Source organism: Panthera onca, chromosome A2 (assembly GCF_046562875.1).
Source record: "Panthera onca isolate mPanOnc1 chromosome A2, mPanOnc1 haplotype 2, whole genome shotgun sequence".
Classification (NCBI taxonomy): Eukaryota; Metazoa; Chordata; class Mammalia; order Carnivora; family Felidae; genus Panthera; species Panthera onca.
Window position 1 is genome coordinate 167,865,255 of NC_138340.1, and position 14,878 is coordinate 167,880,132.

Genomic DNA, 14,878 nt, shown 5'->3' on the forward strand with positions numbered 1-14,878 from the left:
GAGCTTTTTGATAACTCAGTCTCCTCTCCCGTGGTCGCATCGCAAGAAGGTGAGGAGGTCGGGGGGGCACCCCCGCTGGGGAAGCCGCACCGTCCCTGCAGCACGACCGTGCACACCGCCGTCCCGGTCCCCCGCGCGCTGCGTGGTGCTCAGCTGGGGGCCTCTGACCGGGGGGGGGGGGGGGGGGGGGATGCCCGTGCGCCCGCAGAGCGCCGTGTAAAGGAGAGGGAGAGGAGGAAGCGTAGGACTCCAGAAGGGGAGCAGGGCTCTGCCCCACGCCCCGGGGTCTGGAGGAGCACCGTGTGCCCCCCGGCTCTGCGGCCGCCCTGCTTAGGTGTGCTCACTTCGTCCGATGGGTTCCTCAGACCTGCATTAAACCCGTACTGAACATGCTGTTTTCCGGCAGGATTTACTTCCTTCGGCTCGGCAGGTCACGGGGGCCTCACTTCCTTCTCGTCCACGGCGTTTGGTGGCAGCGGGATGGGCAGCTTCAAATCTATATCCACTTCTACAAAAATGGTGAACGGCAGAAAAATCACTACAAAGAGGTATGGCGTTCGTCTCTCTTCCAAAGAAGTCGGTGTGACGTTTCACGGGTGCCACATTTCCTGTTGCCCACCTCCCCCGGTAGCTTGACATACAGGGTGTCTGTTAAATTTGGCACCTTTGGGATCTTTTAATGTCCAAATCAGAGCTTTTGCTTTTAAACCTCTGCTGAATAATACGTATCGGAAATGATGCTCACTTAGAGGCACACTTGACCCGTGTGATGACGTCACATTTCACGCGTAGTGAGTTTTGTTGGCGACATTTGCCATTTTGATGGCTAGCGTCTGTGCGTGTGTTCAGCGTTCGGCCATGTGTACCTGAGACAACTTTTACCTCAGCGTAAACGTGTCTTCTGTCTTCGGGAGGGACTGTCGTCAGTAGGTTGCCTTCCGCTGCTGTGTTTTTAACCCTCCGCGCGAGCGGTTTCACGTATGTCAGCGGGCACGATGTGTTTTCAAAATACACAGATACGTTCACATGCGTTTACATTAAAAACAGGTTCTGAGCGCGTTTTCTCTTTCAGAATTGTCGAGAATGGCGAGGAAAGAGTAGAAGTTGAAGAGAACGGCCAGTTAAAGTCCTTAACGATAAATGGTAAGGAGCAGCTGCTGCGCTTGGATAACAAGTAACACCCGACGCTCGCGCCGCGTAACAGAAAGTAACAGACACGTAACTGTAACAACCGTAACGAACCATATCGGGCGCCGGTGAGGAGTAACAGAAACATTGTTTTTGAAGATTTCACACGAACTCGACTCTCAGTATAACTGTACCTAATCTAAAGTATTTATACACAGCTCATCGGAGCCCTATTTGTCATAGACTCTTGAGTTTATTGTTGGGACCACATAATAGGACCATTGGGTTTTTGTTTCGTTTTGTTTTTTGTTTTTGTTTTTGCCTTTCTTTTTTTTTTTGTCTTTAAAATTGTTGTAAATCTCTGTATGCACTTTGCTTTCTTATTAAACGTGATCCAAGGTGGCCGTGACCCTTTTGTACACTAACACCAGCACGGACCTGCTTTTCCATCGTGTTTGAAACGTGAGCCAAGTAGAGTCAGCCTGCTGTGAAGTTAACATTGCCAGGATGAATCTTCCACAAAAAAAATAATTTCAGTCTTTTTCAGTATTTAGTAGTGAGAGATATTAATGCATTAATGGTAATACATTTCTCGTTTAATATAAATTGAGGATGTTTTTCTAGTGCATGAATGCTGGCAACTTAGTAAGTTTTGACAATTGTTTAAATATGTAATGTTAAGCTTAGGTTTAAAAAAGTAAAGCTGGTAACTGGGTCTTTGTCATTTGCTTAAAAAAAATAATAAATGCGAATGTGTTTGGTGCATTCTTTCCTGAGTGGGGCTACAGTCTTCTTGTGTCTGCGTATGATTTTGTGCCTGGGCTCGCGGGGCCGCTTCGTTACCGTTTCCTTCTGTTCGTGAAGGTGGGTGCTGATCTTCGTTCCGTGTGTTCCTTTCCCTCGGCATATTTGGAGAGTGTACGAAGAGTCTCCTGTTTACTTTCTAGAACGATCAGCAGCGTATTGACACTTCCCGTGTGGTAACGGTTTTTACAGAGAAGAAAGAAACAGCTACGCAGCTCTTCATTCCTAGTAGGTTCTAGTTTTCTAGGGTACGTTTGACGCGAGCTCACTTAAAGATGTGATATGTACGGCAGAGTCTTGCAGTGACAGAGATGCGGGCAAAAATAAAGGCCTTTTTTTGTTTCTCAAGGTGTAAAATGTGTCACAGTCACCGTTAAGAACTAGAATTCCAGCCACAGGAATGTCAAACTAGACTCGGGTTGCATCTGAATGACCCCACTCGGCTTTGTTTTGGATGAGCAGCCGGGTCCTGCCTGAAGGAGAGGAGGACCGAAGGTGCTTACTCCCTGACAGACACGTTGGCCTCTGTGCAGGCCCAGTTGGGAGGCGTCGGGAACTTTACAAAATCAAGTGTGTCTTTATTGAGAACAAGGGATATTTTAGAAAATCTCATAGAGACCGTTTAAAAAAGCAAAGCACTGCAGAATTCATTGCGAGTATGAGAAGACCGTCGAACCGAGGGAAAACCGTGAAAGATGCCGACGTGTGTTGTCCTGAGGCCTCCGTGCCTCTGGAGAAGAGCGGCGTGGAGGGAGGTCACCGGAAAGGGCTTTGCCGGATGCGCTTTCACGAGCTGCAGTTCTGACGCTGGGAAGCCTGCTTGCGTTTATGCTGTGGGGATAGACGGTTTCTCTGTCCTGGGGAACGGTGGTGAATACCTGGAACTAAACGGTCGTCAGTGACGGTGGGCGGGGTGAACCTCTTGATAGAGGAGGTCGCGGTCCCCCGAGGACACCGGGTGCTGACGGCGGTCCTGGGTCGACCAGCACGAGGTGGCGCTCGGGGAGGCGCTGCGCTAGAATAGAACTGTGGTCCTAACGCTCTTGAAGCCGGTAGGGCGGCGGGTGCTGCCGAATGCGCTTCCCGCCGTGAACCGTTTCTCCTCCTCGAATGGCACACGTGGAAGGGGTCTGACTGCCAGAGTCTTTCTGCTGAGGTTTCTTGGTGGAGGGCATCCCGGTCAAGTGGTCAAGTGTCCACTCTCAAGTTGGCATTTGAGAACATCACCTTTGTTCTGCACTTGTGCTGTTGGTGAGAGTGTGTGTTTTACGAGTCAGTTAACCGGAGGAGCTTCCTTGTTGCCGAGCGGTTTGTATGTACGTACGTGTGTATTTAAAAACAATTTTTCTTATTAGGAGTCCGAGAGCGCGAGTGGTGGGGGAGGGGCAGAGAGAGAGGGAGACCCAGAATCCGAAGCAGCTGCAGGCTACTCGCTGTTTGAACGCTTGCTATTGTGACCCAATGACCTTTTAAAAAATTACACGGATACGAGATTCTGTGACCATCTAAGGTGTCTCTGAGGGGCTTGGTACTCGTGCATCAGGTAGTTTAACGATGCAAGTCCTCCGAGAAGCATTGGCTTAACTTCTTCCTCTGTCGCCATCTCCTGTGTTCTTAACGTCGGCACAATGTTTCCACTTTGGTTTTGGGTACTTTTCCCGATCTGGTCACTTGGGCCACTTTCCGATCTTTTTCAGCTGTGAAAATGCTGCTCCTTGCACTTCTGTGAGCTCCATTAAGTAGGCGTAGACCGTGGTTCAGGCCAGATGCTTTTCTCTTGTCTAAATTAGCTGTTTGATCTTGACATCTCAGAAGGTCAAGGTAGGGAAAGTGGTGACGGCTCTCACTCCTGTCAGTGAGAAATGGGGAAATCCCAGTGACCGCCGATTTCCAGAGACCAGAACTAGCTGGGACTTGGGCAGTGTCGCTGGTTAGGGAGACGCAGGGGGAGGTGCCACGGGCCTGTCACTGGCGGTTCACTCCAGGGCAGCAGACGCTTTCTTCTTGCGTTTGTGGCCGTTGCCCTCCGACCACCCGGCTGCGTGAGCCGATTATTGGGGAGCCAATCGTTGGTCCTTTTCCTGCTGTCTGAGCATTCAGGAAACAGAGGATCTATTCTGGAGTCCACGTGCCCTGAGAACGGGGGCCCACTTGGTGGGGGCACTACTCCCCGAGCTGGTGCTCGAGGAGTGAGCCCCGCGGCTGCCAGCCCACCCTGTTCATTTCTCCTTGTTCCCTGGGAGGTCACTGTGCCCTGCTCCTCCGTGCCAAGTCCTGACCAGGCCTGGTATGGGAGGGCTTAAGGGTGCATCTTGGTTGAGGACATTTCTTTCCTGTTTGGATCACTGACCAGTAAATGGTCAGTCTCGTGGTCTAATAAACCAGTTTATCTCACACGGGATTGATGTGTCCCAGGAAGGAGCGTCTCGCTGTCATGTCCCTCTCTCCAGCCCTCCCTCCCCTTGTGCTGGCAGCTCGGGAGACTGCGTCCTCGTACTGAAAGTCCTTCCTTGCATGGCCCCCGACACTCACAGAGAACAGGCCCTTAGTAAGCGGGCCTGCCCCAGGGCCTGGGGCTGCAGACGGTATTGCGGAAGCACGGCAGTGGCTCCTTTCTCCTGCCTTGGGGAGACCCCTGTACTTGCTGACCACCTGCCGTGGGCCTCTGGCCCACGCCTCGCCCTTCCCCTCCCCTCCAGGACTGCTCGCCCTAGCTGGTACCGCAGCGGGGCGGGGGCTCACGTTCCAGTCTCTTCCGGAGGCAGCCGGACCTGCCTGTGGGAGTGGGAGCCTGAGCACAAGGGCAGCTCGTGGCACCGTCCCTCCATCCCCAGACGGGCACGCTGTCAACAGCGGTGTCGTGGAGCCCGGAGCCCGTGCGAGGCTTGTTTCTCAGGCATTTTCTCCAGTTTTGTCACTTCCACAGCAGAGTTCACGATTGAGTATCAGTACATGTACATCTCTTAACGTGCGCACCATGTCACGTAGCTGTGTTTCTTCCCTAAGCAGTTCTTCCGATGCTGTCCAGCCTACCACCTGGACACAAATTTCCCTTGCAGAGGGTATTAAGCGCCAGTATTTCCCAGTGTTGATGGATGGATCCGTCAGAAATACCGCGAATACACAATGTCCTGTCACATGCACTCTGCTTCCGCTAATAAAGAGGTAGGAAAGTCGGACTCCCAGACCAGAGACGTTCAATTGTTTTCTCCTTCTCCGGCCGCCCACTTGCCGAGCTGACCCTGGCCGGCCTCGAGGTGGCCGGGGGGCTGCCTGGCCACTCCGCCCACCCCTGAAGTTGGGGACGTTGTTGCTGATCAAGCCTGGGCCTGAGCAGACAGCCTCTTACCTGAGACTGGGGGCTCGCCAAGGCTCTGCTGTGAGGCCAAGGCTCTGATGACATCCGGTCTGGAGCCGGAACAGAATGAGCCGTGGCCTCCGTGTGCCCAGAGTCTCCCTGACCGTCCCTCGTCCGGCCTGTGCAGAGTCCGGTGAGCTGTGGTGTGAAGTGTTCAAGGGCCGTTCAGAAGGCCCGAGGAAAGTTGTGGACTGTGCCTGTCGGGCGGAGATGGGGCTCCCAGCGGGTTCTGGCGTGGCTGGTGTGTGGACCCGGCCGCCCCGCGTGGCGTGGGCCCGCCTCCGGCACCCATGGCAGCCTCGGCCTCCTTGTCCCGTGCAGCCTGGCGGGGAGGCGGGGGGCGTTGCTGTATTTTCTTCCCACACGGTGTGGAGTTCTTGCAAACTGCAGTCTGTTCTTGTGGGAGGAGGTCTGTCAAATTTGGTTCCTGGAAGTCGAATGGTTGGAAATGTACGTATGAAAGTTGACGGTCATCGCTTCCCACAGAGAACGCTTTCCCATCAACAACGGATTCCTCGCATAACTGTGAAAATCCTGGCTGGGTGGTTTGTTTTTTTTTTTTTTTTTTTTTTTTAAAGCAGGCCCCATGCCCAGCACGGAGCCCGTCATGGATTCTGAGATGAAGACCTGAGCCGAGGTCGACAGTGGACCCTTGATCTGAGCCACCCAGGCACCCCTGGTGTTTAAATTTTACATTTCCTTGGTCAGTTAGGTGGGCCATCTTTGTGTTACCTTGGCCACACATCCCTGGAGTGCCGGGACTCCCTGGGTTCCTGTCATGTTGTGGTTTCTTGGGCCTTTGCCTGCTCTGTTGAAGGTGGTCTTTGCAGTTGTCTGTTACGCTTGCCGTGGGCGGTCTTGATTTCTTCTCCAGAAAGGTGTCTCTCTTTTGGCTTTTGGTTCAATCCCCCCCATCTTGTACGACGGAATATTTTCTCATTTTCTTCACTTCCACGTGTATATTTCTCTTTAATTCACATGGTGCGTTTGTGAAATGGTCTGACTTTCTCCCATATCCCCCCTCCCGCTGGTCCCTGTCTTCTATGCTGCTGTCACTGTGTTACTGGACTGCTTTCTTTCTTGTTCTCTTGTCTCAGGCCAGGATCACACTGTGCCAGTGGGAGTGGCTGCCTCAAAGGGCAGCTCGCTTTCAAGCCTATCTTGGGTGTTCTGACACTTGGAAATGAAGGGCACGGCGACTCCAGGTACCCGCCTCTGTCTGATGCCCTTTCCTGACTGGCTGTTGTGTATAAGCAAGTGAGAAAGTAAGTTTTTATGTTGCCTTTAATCCAGTCACCTCACTGTGCTCTTGGCTTAGAAAGGTATCTACTTGTATAGCTAGAAAGCCCGGCTAGATTTCTCCTCTCTGCTTCCCGCCTCCATTTTTTCTTAACCTAATTGTTGATATCGACCGTGGGCACTTCCCTCCTTGTCCCCAGTAGGCCTGGTTTAAATATTTTATTTGTAGGATTATGTGCTTGGCTGCTGCCTTTTCTTTCTGTCGAAGAAGAAAGCTCGGTGGCGATGCTGGGCCCTCTGACGGAAGTTTCCAGGGCTCCCGAGGGTAGAGGGGGCCCCGGCCCGGCTCCCGTCTCACCCGGAAGCCGTGCGTGCGCTCTGTCCGCGAGAGGAGAGGGGACTTGCCTGGAGAGCCTTCTGGCCTGGGCGCGTTTCCAGTCACTGAATCTTTGAACTTTTCTGCTGTTCGTGCTGGTTTGTATTTTCTCCTTGTGAGTTAAGTTGTCTTTTCAGGGACCGTGTCCGTGCTGTTGAGGCTCTTGAGGTTTCGGTCAGCGTGTGGGGAGCGTTCTTTCTCCCTCCTTGGGTCTGTTCGTTACACCTGCGGCTTTCGGGTGCTGGCCTGTTCGTGTTAGTCCTTCTGGAAGCCATAGCTTCTAGTATTTTCCTATTAAATACCTAGTTTTAATCTTTTTTCTTCACCACGGTTCAGTTTTTGTTTTGTTTTAATTTTAGAGAGCGAGCCTGGGGGAGGGACAGAGGGAGAGAGGAGAGTCCTGAGCAAGCTCCACGCTTAGCACAGAGCCTGACATGGGGCTCGATCCCACGACCCTGGGATCATGACTTGAGCTGAAATCAAGACTCAGACACTCAGCCAATGGACTGATCCACCCATGTGCCCCCAGAATATTTATTTATAGCCTTTTTGTTCACAAATGGGAGTTTTTGAAATTACTGCTGAGTTTAGCCTATATAACATTCTTCATTTTTGCTCATTTCTAAGTCTGTTGTGTTTTTTATTTCCAGTCAAAAGACGGTCTATAAAATATGAGACATCTGTTTGGGATGAGTTGTTCAGTAACAAGTTTTTACCTAGTTGATTCTGTCAACTTTTTGCTGCTGGGTTGTTTCCATCTCTTAGTTTAGATATTTCTGTCCATATATATTTACCTTCTAAAAATGTTTAAAATACTTATTTAGAACTTTTGAGTGAGGTATGGAGTCTGATTTTTATTTTGCCATTTTTGTTTTTATTTAGCCATATGAATGGCTATTCTGTCCTTTTCCCCAGTGAAATGTGATTTAATTCTTTTCTTAACAGTTTATTTACTTTGAGAAAGAGGTTGTGTGAGCAGGGGAGGGGCAGAGGGAGAGAATCCCAAGCAGGCTCCACACTGTCAGCACAGAACCCGACTCGGGGCTCAAACTCAACGAACCGTGAGATCATGACCTGAGCCAAGATCAAGTCTTGGATGCTTAACTGACTGAGCCACCCAGGCGACCTGAAATGGGGTTTCTTTAATTCTTAGTAATTTGCCTTCGGAGGTTTTGTTTGTTTGTTTGTTTGTTTGTTTGTTTGTTTTTGGAGATAGCTCATTAGGATTCTCCTATAGTGAATAAATTTGTTAAGGCCTGATTTTTTTTTCACGTTATTTTTTTTTTTATCATGTCTATTTTTAATTTTATTTTTTATTTTTTAAAATTTATATCCAAGTTAGTTAGCATATACTGCAACAATGATTTCAGGAGTAGGTTCTTTAGTTCCCCTTACCCACTTAGCCCATCCCCCGTCCCACAACCCCTCCAATAACCCTCAGGTTGTTTTCCATATTTAAGTCTCTTGTGTTTTGTCCTCCTCCCTGTTTTTATATTTGTTTCCCTTCCCTTACGTTCATCTGTTCTGTGTCTTAAAGTCCTCATTGAATGAGTGAAGTCTTACGATGTTTGTCTTTCTCTGACTGATTTCACTTAGCATAACACCCTCCAGTTCCATCCACGTAGTTGCAAATGGCAAGATTTCATTCTTTTTGATTGCCGAGTAATACTCCATTGTATGTATGTACCATATCTTCTTTACCTGTTTATCCACCAATGAATATTTGGGCTCTTTCCATACTTTGGCTACTGTCGATAGTGCTGGTATAAACATTGGGGTGCATGTCCCCTTTGAAACAGCACACCTGTATCCCTTGGATAAATACCTACTAGTGCAGTTGCTGGGTCGTAGGGAAGTTCTGTTTTTAGTTTTTTGAGGAACCTCCCTCCTGTTTTCCAGAGTGGCTGCAGCAGCTTACATTCCCATAATTATGTTTATTTTTGAGAGAGACACACACACAGAGCACGGACAGGGGTGGGGCAGAGAGGGAGGGAGACACGGTCTGAAGCAGGCTCCAGGCTCCAAGCTGTCAGCACAGAGTCCGACTTGGGGCTCGAACTCATGAACCGTGAAATCGTGACCTGAGCCGAAGTCAGACACATAACTGACTGAGCCCCACAGGCGCCCCAAGGACTGACTTTTAAAGATACCCTTGACTCAGCAGCACACTGTCTACCGTTCACCCGGACGGTGTGGAGGTACTGTCACCCAGCAGGTGTGGGTCAGCCATGTGCCTTCCCTCTGCTCACTCCAGGGCCGGGGATGGAATCTGAGCACCCGAGCTTTGTAAGTGGCACCTCCTGGGGCACCTTTTACCTGAGAGAAGGGCGTGGTGGGAGGTGTACAGCAGCCCTAGGTGCAAAGGCTCCAACCTACGGTCGTGATGTTGTGTCACCAACTTTTAGAATTACTGTGCCCTCCACTTTTGCTCTACACTTCTTATTTTTCATTCTCGAGAGATCCAGCCTGTGAGTGAGGGGAGGGGCAGCGGGGGAGAGAGGGAGAATCCCCAGCTGGCTCTGGCACAGAGCGTGATGCGGGGCTCGATCCCACGACCCCGGGATCATGACCTGAGCCGAAGTCAATCAAGACTCTGGTGCTTGACTGACTGAGCCACCAGGCGCCCTTCTGGTTTTGCTTTAAATTTTCCTTTGAAGAGAATTTCATAGCGTTACTAGTGCGTGGTTCTGACCGCTGGGCTCAGTGGACTGGGGTGCTGCGCTTCGGGCCCCCAGGCCCCATGGGGACGGTTGGAGCAGGGGGCTGGCCACTCTGGCATCTGGGGCGCTGCCTGCCTTTTCCTTGCGGGGAGGGCTCGGCTGCCCAGGGGCTTGCTCTTGGGGTGTTATTGTGATGAAAACAACTCCTGGAGTTCCTTGGCATATACCCTCATCTAATAGGTTTTGGAGAGACTTAACAGGTGTATTTCACAGAAGACTGAGTAACTTTGAGCAGAAACGACAACTTTTTATGTGGATTGAAGTGTGTGTCTTCAGAAAAATCAGTTTTATGAACATACAGAAATGGATGCTTATTCCGTTCTATGACGTGTCTGTTCAAGATTTGTTTTAATAATTATGCCAGTGGTTCTTCATCTCGACAACCAAGTCATGCTTCAGACATAAGTTTCCAAAGACCGGACCCCCACGCAGGGCAGGCAGTCCTGCTCCAGAAAGAAGGGTCCTTTGGATTTTAGGGCGCACGGGACTCCATTCACGGCTCCTTTGACACACATCACAGGTCAGGTGTTTGGGAAGGAGGGTGTGGAATTTTCCTCTCCACACACCCTCTCACCCCACACAGATCTCTTCCTCTTGAGGCCCTGTGGCTGCTAGAGTTAGGGTTGTGTGGCCCCGAGACCTCCCTCAGGGTGGCTGTAGGAACCCCCGGGGCTGTGAGGCCGTGCGTGGGTGGGCTTCTGCTTCCCCCCAGCATTTTCTTCCCGCGCACCCCTCTCCGTCCTCTGCGGCATTTGGTTTGTATGCTGGCTGTCGGCAGTCTCCAGCAGGGCGTTCGAACATGACCCCCAGTCACGTAACGGGGCCGGCTCCCGGAAGGGGGGCCGAGCGACCGCAGGCAGGTGGATCCGGATAGACGATCCACAGATGAGATCATGAAGCCTCCACATCCCTTGCTTTCCAGCTTCATTGTCCTCAAACCGAGCAGACGCCACAGGAGACGATGATACGATAAAAGCAGCTGATAGACCCGAGTTGCAGGCACCAGCAGCTTCACTCCCACGACGGCCCCGTGGCCTGGATCTGTGGCCTTGCCCGCTTTGCAGACGAGGCTTGGGACACTGAGCCGGTCAGTGGGGTCCGGCCCATCCGCCCTGGCCCGCACGTGCTGTTCGTCCAGGGATACCGTGCGGTGTCAACTTGCCCTGCGAGGCCTGTGCCTGAGCCCGGCCTGGCCGGTGAGCAGAGAATCTGGAGCAGTAACCGTAGCCCCGTGTTTATCAGGCGGCTGCTAAGGTGCCTCTGGTAACTGACACCCGGCTGGCCTGTGCCACTGAGGACCTCCGGCGACGCGCGGCCCGTGGTCCCGGCCGAGGGAGGTGTGGTCGGGGACGGCAGCCACCGTGGAGGCCTGCGTGCGGTGCCTCCGGACGGTTAAGAGGCTGTGTCCTCGGTTTTTAACAAGATAATACTTGTTTTAAGCTGCGGTCCTGGTGGGGAAGGCGGCAGCACTGGGGCTTCCGGGATCTTTGGTCCTTTGTCAGTGGCTCTGTTGTGGCCCTTAGCGTGGGTTCACGCGTGCTCTGTCTTTCGTGGAGAGGGGCTGGGCAGGAGTTCCTTCCGTGTTCTCCCTCCTGTGTTCCACGGCCCTCCCTGCTGGAGCCCGGGCGCCATGGTGACTCGGTTTCCCCTCACGTGACGTGACGGGCACTGTGCTTAGACTCTGGCCAGCTGTTTCGGGAACTAGTCCTTCAGTCCCTCAGCGAGTAGCCTCATCTGTCTGCCTTCTCTGTCTTGCACACGTCACTGTGCCCACCGCCTGCCGGCTGGAACTCAGGTGTCCCCTTGTCGAAAAGCGCTCAGGGGCTCCGTTGGCTCAGGAGACGTTTTAGGATTTGTCTCGTGCCTGCGCTTCCGGTTCCTGTCCCACGCTTCTCCGCGCCCGCTCCGTTCTACGTCCAAGTCCCATCACGGCGTGTGCCGCCTCCTGTGGTTTTCCCATGTCCCTCTGTGTCCCCGTTGCAGGGACTGCGCCCTTGGCTCTTCTCGGCTCTGCTCACTTTTGTCCTCCGGATGCTGGCCGTCTGTGCTGTGTATAGGCAGAGCACGGGGTGGGTGGCCCTGACCTCATCGTGGGGCCGGAGTGTTTACGCGCGTCCTGTCCTGAGCTTTGTAAGAACGGGGGCCTTGTCCCACGCTGGTCTCCGGGGCCTGGCACGCTCCGGGCCCTGGTGCCTGAGAGAATCTTCTGATGGGCCGGTGGCGCATTTCTGGATGTGTGTGTCATCTCACGTTGCATGTGTGGTATTCATGATTTGAGTGAGTATGGGATTAACGCTCTCCCATCCCCCCAAAAAGCAGCTGCAGCCAAGGCCTCTTGGATTGTACATATTTGGGAAAAGTGGTTCTGTTTTTATCTATGGAAGTTTGTTTTCATTTGCATCTTATCAACCCAGAGCACACTCACTGTATCTGGACTCCATTTGGGGAGAGTGCCGGGCGTTAGCCGGGCCGGCTGTGTGCTCGGGGCAGCTGCCCAGCGTGCCTTCCATAGCTTCCTGCTGAGTTCATGTGCTTTGGCCCCGGAGACCGGCAGACCGTGTTTTTGTTTTTAAATTTGTTAACTTGGTGCTACGGGGGCAGGATGTGTTCTGATATATTTAGTTGTCCACAAGAAAAGGGTGCTTGGAGTGTTGTCACTAACACTCCCAAGTTTAGCTGATTCATGTGCGAGAAGACAGGCTTGCAGCAGAAATTATACCAAAATAGTAAATTTGGTATGGGTCGTAGAATTGGATGGGACTTGTTTTTTCCAGCTAATTTGTAGCGCCTTCGTAAGGTACAGAGTCAAGTCAGATTGTTTAAAGGATTCACGGTAAATTCCACAGAAGAGGTAGTACAGAACAGGAAGAAGTGAAAAATGTGGCCGGCCGTTAGAAGTGACGTGGGGTGTGGGGGAGGAGACGGGAGGCCCAGTGCTCACTGTTTGGTTTGCATTCCTAGTTTTAAGTTACGCCGGACAACCGTGTGGCTTTGTGAGATGTTTGTCGGTGCTGGGTTCCTTCTTCTAGGGCGATCGTGCCCAACGGTGTCCCTGAGTTTGGAGCAGGGAATCGGGGGCCGTGGGAGACCCCTGCCCGCCCCGCCCCCGCCCCCCTCCCCCCCCAGCCCCGGCCCAGCACTTGGGCCTCGCTGGGCTGTGGTTGGACGCGATGTCAGAACAGAGGCTTTGGGGGTGGCGGGGAGGCAGGGACGCTGGCCCAGGCTCCGGCTTCAGTGGGAGGGGTTGTGTTCGGTTTTGAAGAAGGTAAACGAGGCCGCTTTAAAACCGAGGGGAGGTGAGGCGGGTTCCGATCCTGTGGGACTAGCCCTCCCTCAGAAGCTCCCTGTCATGTCCCCATGCGGTGGGGGCAGGTGACATCCCGATGACGGGTTGAGTTCCTTGCACAGCACGTTAAGTGTGTGGTCGGGACCTGCCACTCTGTCATGGCGGCTCGTCCCGACACCGGGCGCGGGCATCCCTCATTCCAGATGCTCTCGGACTCCCTCTCCACGTCCCCCTGTCTCTGAAGCAGCAGGCCGGGGGGCGGGGCGGGGGGGGGGGGACAGGTCGCGGCCGGTGTGGAGTCTGCCGCACAGCTCCCAGCCCAGGAGGAGGAGCGGGCTTCCCGCCCCGGCGTGAGGGTGGCGGTGCCCTGGGTCTCGGGTCGATTGTGCCCTTCGTTCTGATCAAAACCAGCCCTCGAATCCCCTTTCACCAGCAGGTGGGGGACAGTGGCCTCCTGTCAGTGCCGCCAGCCCACTGTGCACATAGTGGGTTCAGTGAGTCCCTGCAGAAAGGATCCAGTGAGACCTTTGGGGTGAGACCGTGATTTAATCTCTGCTTCTCGTTCCCTTTCTTTATCTCCTTTCCCCAAATCATCTTTCCTGGTGCCCGAGACACCGTAAAGTTTGTGGGAACTTTGTGAGGTCAGTGACTTGATTGTCCCTGCTGCAGACCCGAGGACCTTGGGAGCTCACGGTGGCGTGACAAGCCCAGTCACCGTGTCCCCTTTAAGGGTCGACCGTGTGGACCAGAAGGACAGGTGCCAGCTGCGTGTCCTACCACTGTTTCTGGAACGGTCCCTGTGGACCTGACAGCCTGACTCTCCACCCTGGCCACCCGCCCTTATGGCGCCGCCGTAAGTCCCGATGCCCGGACCGTGCCGCGGGACTCTAGGGAAGAAGCTTCATGAAGGCGAGGCCTGAGCAGGAGTGGCGCTAGGATTTGCCCGGGAGGATGGGCTCGGGAAGTCCGGAGCTGGTGGGCAGGCCAGGGTGCTTGGGCAGAGGCCCCCTCCGAGGGACGTCCTGCAGGGAGCGCGCCTGATTGCCCCGGCTTCCCGGCAGCGCTGGATGCGGTGCCCTCTTGCGTCCGTGATTTGCTTGCCTTCTGAGCCCTGAGCGTGTCAGGATCCGAGAGGCCTGGGAGACGCGGGCCAGTCTGCAGGGGACAGACGCCTTCACGATCTCTGTTTCCCGTATCTGTACATGGGCACTCAGAACGTCCTCAAGTTGAGCACCTTAGGGACTTCTGTCTTCCGGCCACACGACAAACGCAGGGCACAAAGCGTCCCTGGAAGCCAGTGTGTGTGCACGTCCTGGGCCTGGGGAAGTAAAGACAACGGGGAACAGCACAGCGTCGTAGGCCCGGCGCTTCTTCCCCCGGCCTGTGCGGCCCTCGACCGGCCAGCAGGACCGCACCCTGCCCGTGGTGGCCTTCCAGCTCCCGAGGACCCGTCTCCCAAGAGCCGGTGTGCACTTTGTCTGCAGTGTGAGTGCCGGAAATGAGGCCAGCCGTCCGCGCCCGGATGCGTTCCCTGCACTTCCCGGGGGAGGTCGCGTCTGAAGGCACAGAGCTGTGGACGCCAAACGGTTGTGGAGATCGTGGGGGAAACGCCACCTCTTGTCGCCGGTGTGGAAGACTCGGTTCCCAGGGTTCCCGGGGTGCGGTTAGCAGGGTGGGAGCGCTGCAGCTCCCCCCGCCACGAGCCTGGCCCCTGCCCTGCCGGGCCCAGATGGAGGGATGCCGATGTTTTGCATAAGAGCTGACGTTGACATGTTCTCAGATGTTACGCTGTTGTTCGCAAGGTGTGATATTTACGGATCGTAGGGAGCGTGGGAGGTGGGACTGTGTGGGGCAGGGAAGGGATAACTGGTCCCCCACAGCGGTGTCTCCCTGCTGCCCCAGGGGCTCCAGCAGCTTCTTCCTTCCAGGTGGACAGAGCTGAGCACGTGCTTGGGCGACATTCTGTG

The 14,878-nt window shown here is 53.8% G+C and overlaps 1 protein-coding gene across 3 annotated transcripts in view; it reads left to right on the top strand.

The window, feature by feature from the left end:
* The window catches only part of DNAJB6 (DnaJ heat shock protein family (Hsp40) member B6), a 69,118-nt gene that overhangs the window by 44,560 nt on the left and 9,680 nt on the right, over positions 1–14,878 (top strand). For all 3 annotated transcript variants that reach the window (XM_078436974.2, XM_078436966.2, XM_060633507.3), the window contains exons 7-8: positions 407–548; positions 1,073–1,143. In XM_078436974.2, coding sequence (XP_078293100.1) covers positions 407–548; positions 1,073–1,143 — 213 coding nt within the window. The remainder of the gene's footprint in view (positions 1–406; positions 549–1,072; positions 1,144–14,878) is intronic.